The following is a 21,593-nucleotide window of genomic DNA, read 5'->3' on the forward strand; positions in this document are numbered from 1 at the left end:
CTCTGACCTGACAGTTCCTGCAGCGGTCACCTGGCCTCATAGGAATTTGACAAGGCTCTTGCGTGCGGGTAATCCACCCCTACACTTTGTATTCATCCAGGGGTAATAAATATTTATAATAATTTCTCTAATTCACTCAAATGCTTTTTTTCCCCCCTACAGAGGCAAAATAACATCGTATGGCTTTTTCTTCTCTTAGCCAGGGTTCTATTCTGCTGTCATCAAATAACACAGTTTCACAGATTCCTTACCTTGTGATCCTAAATCATCAGATCCTGAACTGGCAAGGGTCTGGGAATTAATATTCACAAGACACTAGGAGACCTAATAAAAACAGCAGGAGTCTTGGTGACCTGGAGTGTCTGACCCAGCTCCTGGGCTGGCCCACAGGTGTGTGCCCACCTGCAGGAGAGAGACAATGGAGCCCAGTAATAATCCCTGCCCCCTCCTGCAGCTCCCCTATAGTGCCTTCTTATTACTCGTGCCTACAGATACTGCTTACTGCAGTCTTGTAATAGACATGGTATTACCCAAGTCCGGGTCAGAAGAAAACCACTTGCCAAAATGTATCAGCCACAATGTGCTGTGTAATTTCCCTCTTGAAATCAGCTGTTCCTTCCACAACTGTTTTCAAAAGACAAGGATCACAATTTCATCTCGGCTGATTTACAGAAAGTTGAATGTACCAAGGGAAATAGATGTCTGAGAGTGAGAAATATTTTTTTTTAATTTATTTTGTCTTTTGTGGCTGCATTAAAAAAAAAAATCTTCAATACAGGTACACACACATGTACACACATCCACGCATAAAGCGGGACAACTACTCATGGAAGAGTCTTCGGTAATAATCTTCCTGTCTTCAAAAAGCCAGTGAAGTAGCCTACAGATGTGACATTACTGTATAATTGTTCAATGAAGTTCTTATTGTATTTAGAGTTTTTTTTTTTTAATATTGTAAACTAATTTCGATTCAATTCTTCTGTGCCAGACTTTCCCCAAGGGTTTTTGCAGAATCCTAGTGTTCCGGGAGGCTCACAAGTGACTGGAATCACCCAGTTTGGGAAACAAAGCACATCATCACCACCACGCCACCCTACCCCTGCAAATCCTTCCTCAACCCCAAAAGCTCACATTATCCAAAAGGCTTGTGAGATTCTGGAAACTCAGACGAGAAAGCAACCCTGCCCATACTGACCATGGTTTGGTTCCCCGGTAAACGATAATGAGCTGGTGCTGGTCTATTCCGTTATTCGTAGCTGAGGACGGTAACAAGAATCTAACGTTTACTACCACCAAGGACTATTCTAGAGCCTGAAAGAACACTGTAATATGGCACAAATTTGCAGTTACCTACAGGCATCAGGAAATTATTCATATTCGTATTTGACACATAACCCTAAGATTTGCTAAGACCTCTGTCCACTTTGAAAATTGAAAGAATAATTATCCTTCTGTTCCAGTTTAATCTACAAATAATGCAGCAACCCTTCGCGCCTGTGAAAGAATTAAAGATGACTTTCCATACCTTGGAAGCAATCTTCCTAACAGCAGGCTCCAAACAAGATCTGCCCAGCTACAATACTGCAGTCATTCTTCCTTCCCGACCTCTACTGTACGGGACCGTGCTTCAGAACACCTATGTCCTAGGGAGGCCAGGACCCTCAAACACTCCCACAGACATGAACACCAGACTTGAAAGAGTATGTGTGGTTGGGCAAAGGGGGCGGAATATGTGACTGTAAGTTTGTAGCCCCAGGAAGTGCTCGTGGACCAGCCCCAAGCTGGGGAGTCACATTCCCACCTGTTACTTCAGGGTGTAGCCCCATATAGGAGGTGAACATCACTACCATCTCGACTCAGGATTGAGGAAACAGAGGCTCCAAAAGTATAAATATATTACCCAAATGTATGTAATTAAGACTGGGAGTTCAAACCCAGATATGACTGATTCAAGAGGCTCTCATCTAAGTTACATTGAACTGTGGTGGTCTCTTTTGTTATCAGTCTTCTCAAGTCTTACTGGGAGTGTTGAGAGACAAAACCATGACTCACCTTTGTATCTCAGTCTTTTCTTCTCCACTCTCTGATGCAAATAAGGCACTCGGTAAATAGTTACTGAATAAAAGCCTAGTATTTTTAGATTTATTGTCTCATTTTCCTAGATCCTGGCCTATCTCAGATAATTTTGTGACTAGAAAGCCCTCACTTACTATTAGCTTTAGTTCTACTCATGCACGGCCCAAACCCCTAGCTTTCCTCCAGAGGAGCAGCTACCTCAAACCCCTCCCCTACACCTCCCCATACTTCTCACACTGTCAGTGAAGGATGCCATATGTCTATTCTGCAAATCAAAGTTGGTAAGGTATGTGAAAACCCAAAGGGTATTGTATGTACCTGCCACACAGAGACACATACCATCATGAAAATCCTTCCAGGAAGTTCTTGTTTCTGCTGTCGATGTGGAAGAGAGTCCTCTCTGGTATTACAGATGATAGATTTTGGGCAGCATGCATGAGAAGAATCCTACATGCACTTTAGTATTTCCTTCACATAATTTGTAGCAATGGATGATGACCAATCTTAACCTTCTAGTTCTTCTGGACTTCTGGCTAGATGTTCATTCCCACTTTTCTAAGCAAATTGAGGAGACTATACAGTATGATGAAAATGGCCTATCCCATTTGGGTCCAAAGGAAATGTTGATTCTGGAGTCCCCTTATAAACTCTATTTTTTCTAGTCGTTTCTAGGTTGCTAATGAGATTGTTCTAACAACTCCTTTGGTTGTTCTGAGGATGATTTTCATTCTCAAGGTGGTAATCTATTCTTGCCACCAAATTTAAAATTTTTGTTGTGAGCCAGCTAGTATATACCACCAAATATAAGTATCATTTATGTAAACAGATAACTGATGTTGAGTTCAATGAAAATATTTATCTTCTTTTTAACCTGAGAAGATTGGGAAAGTTCCTGTATTCTGATATTGGTAATGATACTAGGAAGCATTAACCATTTTCCTCAGAACCTTGGGCATTATTCTGGACTACCCAACATATAGAAAAATACTAGCAGACACTTAAACACATTCTATATATCAGGTTCCTGATGAAGCACTTTTAACTATAATATCTCATTCAGTCCTCACAACATGCCTGTCAGGAAAATTTTTACTACTGTTTTCTCCATTTTAGAGAAGAGGAAATGGAAGCTTAGGGTGAGAGACTGTTCTAGGCCTACACAGTTACTAAGTACACAAATTGGGATGTGAACTCAGGTTAGCTGGATGCCCAAATCCATGCAACAGAAGAATCTCCCATATTCTGCCCTGCCTCTAGAAGATGTGGCTATAAACTGACCTGGGAACACAGAGGTGAGGTGAAGCCCTAGCTCTGGGGCTCTGGGGTTAACTGTGGCTTTGCTAAGAACTTTTTGGTTTTTTTGCTCATGCATTTATTCACTGGATATTTCTTGACCATCTATTATATGAAGGGCTGAAATTTTACACTTGGAATATTCTAGTATTAGCACTCATTCTGGCCACCTCTGAAGGATATAGGAAGCTTATACTGGAGTTAATGGGATTTGACCTTTTCAGAGAAAAGTTTCATGAGTTATTTTTCCAAAGTGTGGCAAATCAATAGCCCTAACGTCTCTGACGTTTTTTTTTTATAAACAATGAGGTAAAGCAGCAATGATTTTTTAAAGGACAGGTTTTAAACTTTCACAACCATAAAATATTTTTCTTATACTCAATCATGAATATGAGATGATATGACTTGTTAATTTTGAATAATAAACTGCTTTTTCCCTTAAAATGCAATGCTAAAGCAGGCCATACAGTATTATGAACTAATAGCTCGGCCATCAATCTCTGTGTGCTTTAGTTTTTCAACTTTTGAGGATGGAGATCTTGATAAAACACACAGTCTTTGGTTAACGGGAAGACCAGTGAGCTAATCCTTGGCAAACCACATTGAGATTCTCCAATGAAATCAATTTCCTAAGGATAAAACATTAATCTAGATAGAAAATACACACACGGGTCAGAGCAACCCCGGCTTCATAGCAGCCCAGCAACTTCCATGACACGTATCCTGCAGGCAGGAGACCCAGCTGACTCCTCTAATATTCAGTTGCCAAACTAGATAAAGGACAGACACATCTCTGTCATAAACCCTAGTTCCAAAGTTATGATTCATTCATAAATGTATTTCAGTTTAAACTCAGGTCAGTTTCTAACAGAAGTTGTGGATTAACTTCCAACATTAAAAACGTTTTCCTATCAATGCCGGTATCCTATTTGAGGTAAGGAAGTGAGACAGGTGAACAATAGACTGAAGAAATTTCTACTGCTCTTTCTTTACTTTTTAAATAAAAACACTGTAAACCTTACTTCCAATTGTTTTACAGCTCAATTGATAAGGTGTGTTCCTTTTTTTTTTTTTGTTCAAGAAAATTTAAAAGCAACTAATTTAAATATGCAAAATTATCTTGAGTTGTTCATACAAGTGAACTTAAAAGCCGTGCAACACAGGAAAATTAAGTAATTATGCCTCCAAGTTATTTACTGCAATTAAGCTCATTTATCATATGCAAATTAGTGCAAACTGGTCTCATTAGTTACTAAATTACTCAATATGAGCTGAACAATGTAGCACTCCAGTTTGTAATGAAAAATCCCTGTAGAGGCAAGCAGTATCAATTAAGCTAATTTGCATATGCAAATATATTCACTAACTTTCTCTTTTTCTATATTTAGTTTTACATTTTCTTACCATTCTGGATCACAGGGAGACTATAGGGTCGCTCACCTTCCTCTCCTTCCTCTATCACAGCTAAAGAACACCTCTATTATTTGAAGTTATTGTGTTTTATTTTAGCACTGATATCCAGCAGGATGCCACTTTGCCAACAAGGGCTATCGGGAGTAAGAATATGTAACTTCCTAGAGATAATCATTTCTTTTATAAGTTCCAATAAAATAATAAATAAGGGTGAAATTCCAATTCATCAATAAAATGAACAACAGACTTCAATGTTGTCACTCTCTTTCAGAGAAGTCTTTTAAAAACACCGGCATCAAATGTAAAATGAGTACTGGCTTGGCTAGGCAAGCATTATAAATAAAATAATTTGGATCTTGTACTAGTCAGTTTTGGGGCTGTTTTAGGTATCATTCACTTTGCTTTGTCCAGATGTTTGAATTGTACTTGTCAACCTTTTATTTTTCTCTTGCCAATTCAAGGAGATGCTGAAAACAATACATTTGGCATTCTCTACCCCCAACCTCAACATTATCATAAGTAGCTTCCTCTGCCCGTAGAGCTCATGTATTTTCTCTGAAGAATCTTTTTCTTAGTCTTCTACAATTGAATTGGTCTCAGAGACTGGAGCAGGATGGTAACTACAAATCCTTGAACAATAACAAAGATATAAAATGTCACAACATACTCTTGTTTTCCTTATTATATCAACGACACATTTTTAAATATTTCGGGTAGGGAACCTGTATGTTTCTCTGACAATAACTCTGCAGGACCAAAGTAGTATGCAGACAAATCAGTCGTGATTCCAAGACATGTCCTTCACCAATCTTCAAAATGTCATTAGTAATGGAATCAGAAATTGCAAGGTAAACCTTGATCTGATTTTTTTCCCCAAATCTGATCCCAAACAGCTTGCTTTTAAAACCTAGGTCCTTCTTTCCCTTGAGATAGGATTCTACTCTGTATTCTATGGCTGGGTGTTGAGGGAAGAAAGAAAAGCCTCGTGATGAAAATCTGACACTTCCTTGAGAAGTGGTGTGGCCATCTCACCCACACAAATCTCTGACTCCTTTGCCTATCCAATAGAAAAACCGCTACATTTGAGTTCCCTTCCTCCCCACCACTTTAGGTAAATACACACCTAATTAAACTGTTCTGCTAAGGCAATGGCCATATCTACATCTTCTCTAAGAGGGTTGTTCTACCAATAGACGAGCCTTGCAAAAATATCTCCCTAGTTTTGCTGGGGAAGATAGCCATGTAACCACTGTGCCCAGCCTTCTCTAATCAACTCAAAGTTTGACTCAAGTGTTATAATCCTACAGTGTTTTTGATGGTTCTCCCTTGGTCTGCCCACAGGATTCTCCTGAAGTTTGGGGCTTAAATGTTCTAAGAGCAATGCAAAGTGTCTTAATGTCCAGAAGTAACGCAGGGGGAATGACCCAGATATAGAAGGGTTCATGCAATATAGCCAAGTGCAAAATGACATGTGGATACCATGTTTCCACCTTTATCCCCCATTAGGGTGTTTCTTAAAGAATATTCTTTTTATTCTCCCAAGACAGGCTAAATAAAAAATCATGGAGGTACTTACTATGATTACATTCATCTAGCTCACAAAATGTCATTTATTTTAATATCTGCAACTAGTTATGGATAAAGACCATTCTCCAATCACTTTCTAACTATGTAGTAGTTCTGAGCACTGATTCGTATCACACAACATCAGTAATATAATGTATACATATAGGTAGCTCATCATATTGGGTTCACAATGAATACAAACACAGACCTTAAAAATCTTCCATATACCAGGTCTGAGCTGATTGTTTTGTTTTAACACCTGTGAGGTGAATACAACAGGATTGCTATAGAATATGCAAAAACAAAACTGCAATTTTATATAACAATTATGTAAGCATTATTTACAGAAAGAAAAAAAAAATGTAAAACCTTCTGCTAAGGGCATGCAAATAATTAAAGCACTGCATTTATAAATCTACACCTAAGGGAAAGTCATTCCACTAGTTAATTTCATGAGTTACCAAGATGATATTTGTTAATATTTTGTGTCTCATTAACTTTGATAAGTAAAATATGAATATTCTTTCTGGTCTCTAAGTTGGGAAAGTAAAAGTAAATAACACTCATCTTTTTTGGTATTAAGGAAGTCATGAAGTGGGAACAGCAATGCCCTAAGAGAGCTTCCAAAGCAGGAACCAAATTAGTGCTGAGTCGCATATACTACATTCAGGAAAGACCCCACATAATGACCTAAAGTTCTTGGATTTTTTTCTTAGGGGGTTGCAAAAAGCACAATTTCTAAACTTGAACCTTTGCCTTTCTGCTCCTCATCTGATTAATAAAAGTCAAAAAAGGATAAAGTGAACTAAATTGCCTTGACTCAGTCCCAATGTGTACACTTCACAGTCTAGCTGTTGCAAGGCTGGGATCATTTGAACCCTCGACTCTCCTGCAGAAGATACCTCCATCTTGACATTCATGCCTGAAACAGCTGCAGGTTTACTGGGCCTACAGTATAGCTCACAGTCATTCCAGAAGCTTCCATGTGAATGATGAGACCAGTAGCCTCAGAGCTGCCCAGGGCACAGCCCGGCCAATGACCGTGCCTACATACACCGATATTAGGCCATTAAACTGGAAAATGACTTTGCAACAGTTGATCTTATGTTGGTAGAATCACCATTAAGTTAAATGTTCTCCATCTCAGGAGAAAAGAAGTCAAATTTTAAAGGATACTCCAATATACAGCTAATAAGATATACATAGCAAAAACATGTATTGCAGTAAACAACATGGGTGAAGCAAAAATTAAGGAGTCTACCTTCATCCCTCATCCTGAACTCTTTATACCAATGGGTCCTTAGATGACTGTCCCATGAAACATCACTGGGGACACAGGCAGGGAAGCATGGCACTTGGTGCAGAGAAATCACAGGCATTTTCTGAATCCCACCCCAGTATTCAGAACTGACTTCTACCTTATCTTCCAAGTTCCGCATTTCCCATTCCTTGTTGACTACACAGGTTTTTATCAGGTATTTGCAAGTGAAAGAAGAGAAGGAAAGAGGGAAGAAAGAATTCATCCCTGTCCTCAAGAATCCACCAGATTCCACCATGAATCCACTTGAAGGAAAATATGGAAACCATCTTATGCTTGCAGACCACTGAGGTATTGCAGAATGTGATACAGATAAGGGTCTGTGGGCTCAAGAGGCCCCTGCAAGGAGGGAAGAAAACTAAGCTTAGAGAAGGCTCTTCTCTAAGAAGGTAAGCTTGTTACTACCGTTTCCTAACACCTTACTACCCACAATTCTAATATTTCATTTAGAGGAGTATATACACCTCCGTAACTACTGGTAAATAAAATCAAATGATAAAAAAATTCTAATTTCAACAATTTCAAGATTATCTAGTACAATTGTCCTTGGAGACCTGACTTTCTTGAAAGCATCCCTACCAAGGCACCTATACTTCCCCCTAGAGACAAAGACTTTGAACATACTCCAAATTCCAAATGTGAACAGCCCTATTTAGTTTTCTTCAGTGAAGGTGATTTTTCCCCCCTTTCTCTCTCCTGCACTCTGAATCCACACAGAATGTATCTAATCCTTTTCTCACATGAGGTCTTCAAATACAGAGAAAGGACATTAACGTTCTTTCTAAATTCCGGGTTTTCCAAACTAAACGTCACCAAACCCTTCATCCACTCCTCATGTGATATGATTTCTAGTTCCCACACCAGTATGGTTATTGTATTCTAAATGATATCTAGTTGTCCATGTTTCTCTTAAAGTATGCTAAGTTGAGTGAGACCAATCCCAAGAACAGAAGAGCAGCAGCCTCATTCTAGATTCCCCACTCTCTCAATGATGCCAACAGTTGAACTGAAGTTTGGAACAACCATTATATACTTACTCTATTTACATTAAGCTTCCGTTCAATTCAAACTCCTAAGTCTTGTGTTTTAAAGTAGTTTTAAGGGGCGCCTGGGTGGCTCAGTAGGTTAAGCCTCTGCCTGTGGCTCAGGTCATGATCTCAGGGTCTTGGATCAAGCCCCACATCAGGCTCTCTGCTCAGCAGGGAGCCTGCATCCCCCTCTCTCTCTGCTTACTTGTGATTTCTGTCTGTCAAATAAATAAATAAAATCTTTAAAAAAATAATAAAGCAGTTTTAAATTCTTGAAGCTCCTAAGTCACCCTTCCTTGAGGACTCTGGACACAAATTTCAGAGTGAATTGAGAGGATAATAATCGGAGGCTACTGTTTGGACCATTTCTTTCACAGGCTAAGTCTTCTGCACTGACTGCTTCAGACTATGAACAGGAGTCATCCCGAATCACATCAGAATTTCACTATACATAAAAATAGATGTATATTTGCATTATTATATTTATATTTATTATTTATATATATTTATATATACAGCACTGCTCATACAAAACTTATAAAGGAGATTCTGAACAAAGCATGTATAGGAAAAGATGAAATAAAAATTTGAAGATCTGGGGAGAAATATCCTTTCTGTTTCCCTGAAACTAATCTACTGCCAAGGTAACTCAAAATGTTGCGTGCACAATAGAATAGCAAACCCCAAGGTGTACTTCAACAAACATCAGTTATATAGCAACTTAACGGATATTAATGGAAAACGGCAAACATCAGAATAAACAAAAATGAACCAAGTAAGGTTGTCCAGGGCCTTAAATTTGCAAGTAATAACTGTGACATCTCAGAACTAATGAATTATCAGAATTGTCTCCAAAGACTGTTAAAAATCATCAATTTCTGGACCTCACACTGAAGATTCTGATTTAGTAAGAATGTGTCCTTCACACAGGGGTCTCAGAGGATTTTTAAAGTTGCCAACCCATGAACCAGCTCAGAGAATCCCTGGGGTTTGAACACGGGGGATCTGATGTTAACAGTTTTTCTGGACACATATCTTCAGAAATAATAAGCTAGGTCCAATGAAAAGCATAGCCAAGTTTTCCAAATAATCTGCCGAACTATCCCAAACCTATCTGTTTCTCTAATTCCGTATCAAAAATGTATCTCACATAGTTTCAAAAAAAGAAAAGAAAAAGCAAGCTCTGGCCATGTCAACACATTTGTCCTGGAAGCAGAAACAATGTAGGACAATTATCCCTGGATATGTCCAAGTCACCGCGAAGTCTTAAAGAAAAAAATGTTTTTTGAGTAAGCGAAAGGCGGGGTTTGGGATGAATCTTATCTCAGACTAAATGACTGCAGTTCCATCCTAGTAACCCTCACACTGACTTGTCATGGAATTCATTGGCAAAAATCAATTATGATTATTCGTCTACTTTTACTTAAAATATACTTTAAAATTTCATTCTGAGAAAGCTTGTAATTTGGGGAGGCAAACGTTAAGATTGAAAGCGCTTATGAATACAAACTCAAGCAAAGAACAACTGAAATTTGGCAGCACATAAAAATGTCACATTACTGTCACAACAAAATTTTGCTCTTCCAAAAACAATATATAGCTCCAAAGACACACACATATATCCACTTAGAAATGCAGCACACACACAGTCATTCTGGGAACAGCCAGCTACTATACATTTTGCATCAACTGAATAGTGCAATTTATCTCAATTATTACAGCACAAATAATACTTGCCCTCCCTTTCTCATTAATATTCTCTCAAGGGATGGCTTTCTAAAAAGAAAAAAAATAAATTTGTAAGAATTTCATAATTCTAAGAATCAACAACGGTCATCCACATAGCCAATATCTAAAAATATTTTTTAATTAAAGACTAAACACGTGCATTTTGCTTCGTAAAACACAAGTAAGTTTCTTTCTCTTTTAATTACCTGCAAAATGTGACTTCCCAAATGTGCTTCAAATACTTCAATGGCCAGTGCACTGGGGCTTCTCCTTCGTTGTGCACCTATAACTTATTAAAAAACAAAGAAGAAGAAAAAGAGAGAAAAGAAAAGAAAGAAGAAAACAAATTAAGTTGGAGCTCTGATTCACACCTTTAGACCATTTTCCCGCTGACTACATATCACTAGGTGGTTTACTACACCAAAGAGCTCTGAAAGAAACACAGTACAGGGTTCATTTTGATTCTGAGTTGTCTGAGCAAATTTTCAACTCAGAATATTAATTTCTGCAAACATGAAAAACAACATTTAGACTTTTTCCCTTTTCCATGTGCCTTTTGGACTGCGTTTCCTACACTGGAGCAAAACCACGAATGTTTATATTCCTTTAAAATAAATTAGCAAACTGTTCTTCTTAAAATGTAAGAATTGTTATTTTTAAGCATACATACACTGCCTGCCCATGTACTGCCCTCTGTCCCGACCCAAACCCCCCAGGACCTAAACTTTTCATACCTTCTAGGCTAGGAAAAAGCAAACAGGATAATTTTTTTATGTTCTAATGCAATAACTTTATCACAATCTAATAAGCACAACATGTCGGATAAGAGATTCTCATTAATGACTGTTTGCACTAGTGTTAAGTGTCTCAGGATGGCTGGATTTCATATTTACTGAACACTCATGTGTAACTATTCCTACAGGACCTACAAGAAGCCCAGGTAGACTCCCGCCTAGCACGTGCCTCACCAGGGAAGGGACTGTTTTCTTATCCCAAACCTTGGGGTGTCCTGCTGACTTACAGTCTGCCAGTCCCTTCCTGGCAGACCCTACATGTGCTGTCTGCCAGCCCCTCACTCGAGAAGCCTCTACTATCCTTAACAAAGGTGAGCCTAAGGCCGGGTATTTGTGGGATCCAGGATCGAGGGTCTTTCCTTTACTAATTTTCTTTTGCATGAGGTCACCTTGTGCCTTCAACTCTGTTCTGGGTTATTCTTCCTTTTTATTTATTTATTTTTTTAAAGTTCTCACACATAAAAATCTGCTTCATGGTAACTTCTGGAAGGAAATATTTAGATCTTTTCCTTATTTCCAATAAATAAATTTCTCAAGTTGTCCTGTTTTTCTTGCAAATTTTATTATGAATCTCGACCTTCCTCAAACCTACACACTCTGAATTGAAATAAGACCAAAACCCCACTTCCTTATTTCTAAAAGACACTTTCAGCTAGTTGACAAGAAAATTCCGGCAAAATGCTGCTGGGGTAATTCTGCTTCATTTCAGTTACTCAGTCGGTTGGATCCATAGCTTAGTAGGGATTATAATATAAATGTACTTATGATTATTGTGCTGTGCAGAAGCAGGCAGTTTACCCCTGCCATTGTGAGTTAGTGTCTGTAATGTCTGAAAGGCACTTTGAAAATAGCATGAGTGTTAAGTATCATTATGACTGGCAAGAGGAAATAAAAGGGGCATTTTTTTTCAATGGGAAAATTTATAAAATATAATTGAAGAGTGATTATTATCAAAGAATATTCCAGCTGGAAGGGATCTTAGAAACCTCTATTCTAACTTCCTCATTTGCTTCAGAAGCAAAACACACAATAATTTTAAAATAGAAAAATCAGTTTTCTATCCTAACATTAATCTTTGCTATAAGTATAGACTTGAGATTTTTAAAAATTTAATATTCAGATATATTTAAGACACTACTGCTGTGTGTGTATGTGCACATTTCTGATTAATTTCCTATTCTAACATGCACATTACTCCCTTCAAAACTCCTTTGGCATTTTTGATAATGCAGCTGTCTTGCTGAATACTGTTTTCAGTTTCTAGAGTGTTAATTGCACATTATGGTAGCTTGGTGTGAATGATCCCACATGAATAAAATCTGCAGTCTTTTTTTTTTTTTTTTTTTTTTTTAAGATTGTTGTAGGGAGCTTCTGGGAGGGAGGGGAGGCAGTTGAAAAACTTCAAAAGTGTCCAGTCTCTTTTTGAGGCAATAATTAGGATCCAGAAAGCTCCTTATTAATAATAATTCATCATTTGTGGGCATTTCAGGACTTTCAGTTTTGAAGTTCAAAATAAATCATTGCACTTCACAGAGAAAAGGTCCTGGTTTTGGAGGACATAGACCATTCTACAAAAAGCTGGATGAAGAAGAGGCCAGGAGAACAACAGCCATCAACCTAGAGAGGACCTTAAAACATCACAGCTAGTATAAGGAGGGTTTTATTTACTAGGAGGCCCAAGAGGCATGCTCCAGTAACAACAGATGGCAGCCCAACTGCCTTCTGGAAGCACAGAACATTGACTTCAGTGGGGTGCTTACAGGGGTTATTCAAGTCTGGCCCCTGATGATGGCCTTTCTTTTCCTTCCTTTTCTTCACTTAGGGCTCAGGCTATTCTTTAAGTAAATGCTGCAAATGCATAAATAATTAGGAATTTTATTTTTTCAAAAAAACTTATTCATCAGCCTGGGGATCCCACACATCTTCACCAGTGTTACATCCACGAGCCCTACCTGTCTAGTTACCCTTCTTTGTTCCTCAGGTCCTCCAGAACCCGAGGTGTGCCTCCCCGTACATGCTAGCATCAGACATAAGTGTCTTGTAAGTGGTTTCATGCTATTCTATTCGATGGCATTTTTATGGCACTGGAACTTCTCTTGATTTATATGTTTTGCACTTATGCAGGTGATGTGGGGCTGTAATGACAGTTCCTAATTTTACAGCCAACATAAATATGTTAAACAGGAGCCCATTATGCCCGTGGTAGAAGCCCTCCTCTGACTCCGGCATTACTGGTAACGAAGTGATGTTAAATATGCACTTCTTGTTTTGTACTTTTCATCCTATCGCATTTGGGGACCTGAGACAATCATCCAGTTATTCAGGAAGGATGCAAGTACAGTTATCTTGTTGCCTTATGTCAATGTCATGTTGCTAATGGAATAGCATTAATGCCTAAGAAGACCCAAAGAGGTCCATCATTTTCAGAGAAAGAATAGACTGCTTATGAGGTATTCTCTATTTTTTGTGTTTTGGGCGTCAGCCGTTTCTAGAGCGATTCATAGTCCAGACAAGTGCACATTTACTGATGAAGGGGTCGTGATTTCATCTCAGCTACTGACATCGTTTCACGTGTTGGTTTGTTTGGTTAAAAGACACTACCTTTTGAAATTTAAAGGACATTATAATTATTATAACAAATAAATTAAAGTCGACCAGACAAAACCCAAAGCTACATGTTGCTAAATAATGGAATATATAATCTTTTATCTGTGAGGAGTATGTCCCTAACTCAGTGACAGTGAGGTGTGAGAACTGGGGAAGGTGAACAGCTTATACAAACGGTTAAAAGGAAAAAAAATATACAATAATTCAACTTCAAATGTGATTCAACATTGACTGAGAACCAACTTGAAATTGAAAATTGCTGATTATTATATGTTGTTACTAAGCGTTTCCTACAATTACTGTAGGTAACTGGTGCAATAAGACCTAATAAGCAGTCCGAAAAAAAAAAAAAATTAAGCAATTCAAAACAAACCGAGGCCTATCACATAATTAGGAACCAAACACTGCGGCTCTCCTGTTTTGCCAGGGTTAAAAATAAAACACCTAGAATCTGAAGAGACTTTAAATGGAAGCAATATACAGGGTAAAGGATTTTTTAAAAAACCAACCCAAGAAATCCTGATTGTTTCAGAAATCTAGAAAGATGGGATGAATCATTAGAATGGTGAGTTTGACTTTTCCCTCATTAAAAAAATGGAAGACACAGAAGGAAACCACAATCTGAAACATGTTATCTGAACAATTAGTCTTGTCCCTCAACAACAACGGCAAAAATATTCCAGTATTGACTCGCATAGCTTGTGGGGTGCTCTTTGAGAATTAATTCAGTGCAGCAAAAGACAATCCCTCTTTTGGGAAATACACCACACACAACCCCAGTCATATTCCTAACCAGTGCTTGTCACCTTCGGGGATACACAATCGCCAGGAAGGCTGAGGATTAGCACTCAGTGGGAGTTTGACCTATTCAGCCAAAAGGTCAGCTTGCCACAGAAGAACCCATTACAAAACAGAAACAGGACAGCTCAGTGGACACACATAATGAAAGGGGGAAAAGTCACGGCCCTACTTGCCTTGTGTCCCACATTGCCCTTTTCCTTCCTAACTTTCCCCACCCCCATTTCCAGAGAAGGTGGAGCGCCCCGGCTCCTCACCAGCACAGTTCGCCACGGGAAGGTAAAGGACAGGCAGGGGAGAGTAAGGGGCTTGTTATTTAAGAGAGCATTTGAAAGAGATAATAGAAGCCAAGAGGAGTAGGATATTGTGAGGCAGGGTTTCCAAAGGATTGTTTCATTAGGGAAGAGTCGTCATTGGCAAGTAGGGAAGGCCATTTTAGAGACATTTTCTCACGGGACCCCTCTCCATGGGGAGCAGTAAGGCAGAATGGCTAAACGTAGCCTGAAAGTTCTGGGGTTAGTATTTCAGGGATGGAATCATCCACTTAGTGAAAAGGGAAGCTTCATGGCTGCCCCCTGAACTCATCCTTCAAGGCACAAGGCTCTGTTCCCACACTGAGCTTGGGGGGTAGGAAGGAGGAGAGGGCATGCTTAATGGAATACCGGACATTGCTCCCTGGGCGTTAACACTTGGGGCAAGCAAAGTCAGGGTCTGGGAAAGAATGGAGTAGAGAATGCTTAATGAGTCTTTCCATGGCTACGGAAGGAAAGAAAAGGGATTTGCCTTCAAGAATCTCAATTAGCCTTCCTCACTGTAGGGCAAGGGGAGCCAAGGAAGGGTTTTCCCAGGAAGGAGCCTCGGAAGTTTATAAGGAGAGTGTGTGCGTTTTGTGTTTCTCTATCAAAATAAAAATGGCTATGTTTTCACTTAATATGGGACCAGATCTTCATTCTGAAACTGCCACACACAGCTCTGCCTACCACCCGTATTCACAACTTGCATCCTTTCCACTGTAAGCCCCTCACTGGTTGTGCAAGGCATAGACACAGGGCGGGGGCGGGGGGGGTAGTTTCAGATTGGGAGGAAGAGGAGAGACTGGAAGAAGTCGAGCCCGGTACCAACTGAACCAATACAGCAGCCCCATCACTGAAACCCTGCTGCCCCTGCCATGACGTGTGGAGTTTCCAGACAATGCATCATGCAAACATCTGCAAGCAAATGATAGCAATGCTTTTCGATGTACTTGCACCAATATTAGTGTTTTTGCTATTTGAAATACAGATGACCAGAGAGGAGAAATGGGGACAAGCAATGTTTGTGGGGCATGTGAATGATTAATGATAAATATAAGGAACAAAACCTCTTCTCTTCAGGAATGGTGCACTTTGGCTTTATTTCTCAATTCTTATTTAGTCATTTTGAAACATCACAAAATATATCTGTATAATTCATATCCCAGAACCTACGAACACATTATATTACCAATTTAGACCAAAAAAGAGGTATTTAATCCAGTAAAATAATTGAAACTCTAAGAAGCTGTATGCTGATTTAAAAATTCTTTGATGCAACACATATTTAAATTTCTCCTACAATTTAAGTATGGATTGAATGCATTAGCCAAAAGCATTAGAGATGATATGACTGTGAAAGTATTAATATGTACAAATGAATTACTTAATTTGGGAAAAAGAAACCATGTCTGCTTTTCTCCTCACGTCCCCCTGCCAAAAAAGCCTACATATATGGCTTCAACTAGAAAGAACTAAGGGGAAAACATACAACATTCAATAAATTTGTTTAGTCTGGGTTTTGTGTATCATGCACTTCTTATTGTCTGAAGAACTAAACACTGGCCCTATGATTCTGAAATCATTAATGATTTTCTACATCCAAAAGGCAAAGTCATCTAAAAGGGAAATAGCTCCAAAGCATTACCATAGTAAGTACAGAAAACGCTTCTGTGTATTTGGCCAGCAACAAATTACAGGGACTTCTTTCATTCCACCATTTCTTTGAAAGACTCATGCTGCCCACCATGCCTTCCTCTTCCTTGAAGGAAATGGGAGTGTCTAGCTACCAAAGCAGGGATTTCTCCATTTGTAACTGGGGAAAATGAATAATAGCTTTTCTCTGACAATCTGGTAGTTACTATAGGAACAATTATATATGTCCCTTAGATGGGCTACGATAAAGGGCAAAAACATTCTCCAGGAGAGGACCCAAACTTCCGCTTGACAATGACATTCTTCAGGCTCTGGGTGACACTGCTGCTTGGAGTGACAGCACCTGAGGGAATGATGGAGCTGTGACAGCCAACATCTCTTGGACAGAAACCTCAGGAAGATGCAGGCATGATCCATGGTCTGGGTGAGGTACATGAGGGGGAATCTTAAGAGATTCCAGAAGGCATCAGCGGAGACGGAGAAGAGCATCGCTTCAGACTGGACAATGGATGAGGATGTTTGTTATAATTCCTAGCAGGACTTTCTACAAAGGGAAGGGATTACTGGATTATTCCAATTTCACTTTCTTAATCATGCCAAAATAGCAATGTATATAAAAAGAGGGCAATTTTGAAGGACCAAAGTCCAGTAATAACTTAAAAGACATCTGAGTCTTTGCTGAATATGTTTCTAGGCTTTAACAACTTGCTACAGGGGTAGCTTTGAATGGCAAAGCTTAAAGGTAACTATTTAATCGCCTTTATACAACGAAGGTAGGAGAATGTCCTCTTTTCCTTACAAAATAAGGTTATTGATCATGACTAATTCCCACCTTTGAATTTCCAGCAAAGATGTGGAATAGGGTGGATTTCACCCCTTCTCAATTTAAGTTTTAAGAGTGTGGCAGTTATCAAGTGACTTCAGAATGAAGAATGTAGGGGCACTTGTGTGGCTCAGTGGGTTAAGCATCTGCCTTTAGCTCAGGTCATGATCCCAGGGTCCTGGGATTGAGCCCATTTCGATGGCTCAGTGGGTTAAGCATCTGCCTTTTGGCTGAGGTCATGATCCCAGGGTCCTGAAATTGAGCCCCACGTTGGGCTTCCTTATCTGCTGGACATCTGTTTCTTCCTCGTCCTCTGCCCCTCCCCCCTGCTTATGCTCTCTCTCTCAAATAAATAAATAAAATATTACCAAAAAAAAAAAAAAAAGAATGAAGAATGTAGAATCTTTGAGTGGTAGGGAGTCTTAATTTGAGCTCAGAGAGAAGATAGAAGCTATTTCTGGCTTCAGAACTACAGCAACAAACATGTACTGACGCTTCCCATGTGGCAGGTGCTCTACTAGGTACTCCATACACAAAGACAAAAGACTAAGATGCAAACCACTGCGTGGGGCAGTCCTGTAGGACAGAAAGTCAAGTGAGCCACAGAGAGTGGGCGACCTAGACCTTGGCCTAGGCTTGGAGCCTGAACGTGGACCTGATGTATGAAGGTGCTCTGCTTTCTGTTTTCTGAGTGCAATCCACAGGCTATTGTTCTGAGGATCTTTTGTCGCTGTCATTGTCTTTGTTCTTACGTAAATTCTTTTTCTTCCAATGACAACTTTCCTCTACACATCACCTGCTCTATGTCAGGAAGAAACACTGTGTGTTCTCATGAATTAAGTGCAGAGTTGATAAAAAGACACAAAGTACTCTCTGATCACAACTCTGAACCGGAAAAAGAGATCACATCAGATTTGACATTTCAATGTCACACTAACTCTGCCAGATTTAAAATTTGTTTTTTAACTGATAGAAATAACCTCCCTCACTAACCTCCCTCACTAATCAGCTGAACAGATTTTGAGAATTTTGCATTTTTCTTGGGCATTATACTTGGTTTGCTCACTCAGTAGCATCTGGGGAAAAAAAAAAAGGTTTACACTTTCATTTTCAAACTATCTTAAAATCCTGTTGAGGACAACCATACCATTGTCCCCGCTTCTGACCTCAGCAGCTCACAGTGGTTAGTGGTATGATTCTACCCAACAGCCGGGTGTCAAGATTATCAGTGAATCAGTATGATGTAGGTCAGTACTCGATGGTAAAAGGAAGAGGTACACATCTGTGACTTTGATTTTGTTTTCCAAGTCTGATCCCCAAATCTCATGTTATGACATCTGTGACATCTGCTACAAATTTGGAGCTAAGTCAAGCACAACCTTATTACTTCCAGTCTAATGCTCCATTCCTCATTCAGGCTCACCTAAGCCACTGATACAACAGGGAGCTAAGAAACACCGGGTGTGCTGGAAGCAGCTTGTGCTTCTGTGGGAGGAAGAAGGCAACGTCTCTTCCTCTTCTCTCTCCTGTTCATCCATTCATATATTCAGTCATATTCGCATTTTCTCATGGACAGCGCCCCTCCCCCACCCCCTTGTGCCACGTCAATGCTTGGCAGTGTATTTAGTGACTTTCTTTCTGCCAAAAGTAGAGTCAACATAAATAGTTCCAAGAAGCACTGGGGTGTTGGCTCAAAGGACACAATGCTCTGCTTATAACAGCACCTGCTTGAAAGTTATTCTGATCAATTTCCAAAGCTTAACCATCTCAAGCTATGGTATCACATGTGTTCATCCAAAATTTAGTAAATACATAGCAGTATGAAAGATATTAACCTCACTGACCTAGGTGCTAGAGATATAAGCCAGGTTCCTATTTTCATTTCTACATGCTTTCTTTTTACCTCAGCAGAAGAAAGCTAAAGGCATCCACGTAAAACATGTGTTGAGGCTCAGAGAATATTCTAATGAAAAGGACCCTGACTTTCCGGGGGATCAGACTCTAGTGGGGAGACTGATACATAAGCAAATGAATAAAATGTGATAAATGTGCAATTACCAACTCTCACCTCTGACTAGGACAGGGAGAGTGGGGCAGGAAAAGCCTTAGAGCAGGGGTATGGTAGAACTGGGGTATGGAAGATGATCTTTCAAGGACAGCGAAATACAACAGTTAAGACCCTGAGTGCTCACTTCAGCAGCACGTGTGCACACACACAGGCCCTGAGATCCACTAGTCAGCTATGAAGGCAAGGACAAATGCACACTGACATAGTGACACACAGCAAGGTTTCGGGCTCATGATCTTGCACACTCCAACTTGCTTTTCCTTAAGCAGCAACACCACTGGAATGTCACATTCCTACAATTGCTGGAGAGGCTGAGTCCCCCCACTACCACAGCACCTTCCTGAGGCTCAATACCATAGGTTTATAGTCATGTGACTATACCAAGAAAGACCAAGGTCCACTGTGCTTGGTGTGAGGACCCTGAACTTCCACAACCCCCGCAATGCTTAAACACCACAGCTAACAGTGGGGTCCCTTCATGCCTACATCACAGCAGACAGCTTCGCACCGTGCAAGATAACTCAGTCACCAATGGACTGTCACATCCCCTTGGGTGTTCTGAAGGGGACTGCCATGATTCAGGTCCTCATTGTTGGACATCCAGTTCCTTCCCTAAAATGCTTCCCGCCCTCTGCTTGCAGGAGGAGTTCAATGGGGGACAATTAGGAGCAGAGGAAAGAGTTTGGGTTCTGGAGTCAGGCTGACCAAGTTTTCAATCTTCCATTTGTCTCTAATTAGCTTGAGTAGTCTTGAACAAGGTAGGTTCTGTGGATCTCAATTGGTTGGCTTGAACAAGGTACGTTCTGTGGATCTCAACTTCCCATTCTGTCAGAAGGGTTAATGTTTCATAGGGCTGTCGTGAGACCTGTGACAACCGCAGGCCTCCTTTAATTTCCCTTCTAGAACTTATTCGCATATCATCTCTCTCCTCTGCTAGTCTTTTACCTTCATAAGCTGGGGAAATCATTCTGTGCACTTCTGAAACCCTGACAGAAAAGGGCCCAGAACACAGAAGGTGCACAATAAATATTTGTGAATAAATGAGCATTCTAGAGCCCCGTGCTGAGCCCAAGGGAGGCATTCAGCACATGTCAGCTCGTAGGCCAAAGATGACTTTTCTAAATCACGATCTTAATCCCAATTTTAACAGAAATATTGGCACTGCATTTTTCCTAAATATTAGAAATATTTCGAATTAATTTTTTAATATTGGGAAAATTTTGTTTCTCTGTATGTTGTCCCGCAGTTCTGCCTTTCCTGTGGCATGATATCAGATCTACAGTGTCACCACAAACCCTGTGAGCCAACTGCAATCAGGGCCTCAAACCAGTGCAAACATTTCACACATACTTGGGCAAAGCGCCAGCAATTCACGGAGTGTCAGCAACTGCCCACTGAATTTTCTTTTGAAGGATTCACTCACGGCCTATTCCAGCAGTAATTGGCATTCATTTTAAGATGCTGAATGCCTCAGACATAACTTGATTAGGTAAATGTACACAGCCACTGCCACTGGAAACCAAAATCAGCTCTTAAAACCCCACCATCTTCCTTCTGATTTCATATCAACAAAAGTCCACACAATTATCAATGGTAAGTGAGTAGGCGGTAGGTCTTGCTTATGTTAGCAGATCAAGGTCTGCATCATCATTGCCATCTGCCTCTTGGGAACCTACAGAGTCTCTGACTTGGGCAGAGTTAGAAGCTAAGACACAGGGACACTATTTGGGCCATAGAGATAGTAAACAGTCTGCCCAGACTGTCAGATCCACACTGGAGGACACACACAAGCATACTCTTTCCTACTTACCACCACCATGACACATAACAAGGAGAAAAACCCTCATTTGAAGACCTATTATTTAGAGTCAGGGTTCAGCCTGAGCCTCTCTCTCCATTAGAGGTTCTTAACCTATTGCTCGCTTTGAATAACAGCTGTTTAAGTATACGCTCTTCCTGAAGCAATATGCAAACAAAAAACTTGGTGTACACAATTACAAAAATCCCAGAGAGCTTCTGCAACCCATCCACTGACCTCGGGTCAAGAACTGCGGCTTTAGACCACAGCCAAGTGTCCACATGTGTCCTGTACCAGGTGGGGCACTAAAGGGGACTGAATAAATGATTCCTTGAAT

General features: G+C 40.0%; 1 protein-coding gene across 1 annotated transcript in view; it reads right to left on the reverse strand.

Moving 5' to 3' along the window:
• Positions 1-21,593, reverse strand: part of NPAS3 (neuronal PAS domain protein 3) — an 840,213-nt gene that overhangs the window by 419,658 nt on the left and 398,962 nt on the right. The window contains exon 3 of the mRNA XM_044231862.1: positions 10,629-10,705. Within this exon, the coding sequence (XP_044087797.1) occupies positions 10,629-10,705 (77 nt within the window). The remainder of the gene's footprint in view (positions 1-10,628; positions 10,706-21,593) is intronic.

This window comes from Neovison vison, chromosome 13, assembly GCF_020171115.1.
Source record: "Neovison vison isolate M4711 chromosome 13, ASM_NN_V1, whole genome shotgun sequence".
NCBI classification, from domain to species: Eukaryota; Metazoa; Chordata; class Mammalia; order Carnivora; family Mustelidae; genus Neogale; species Neogale vison.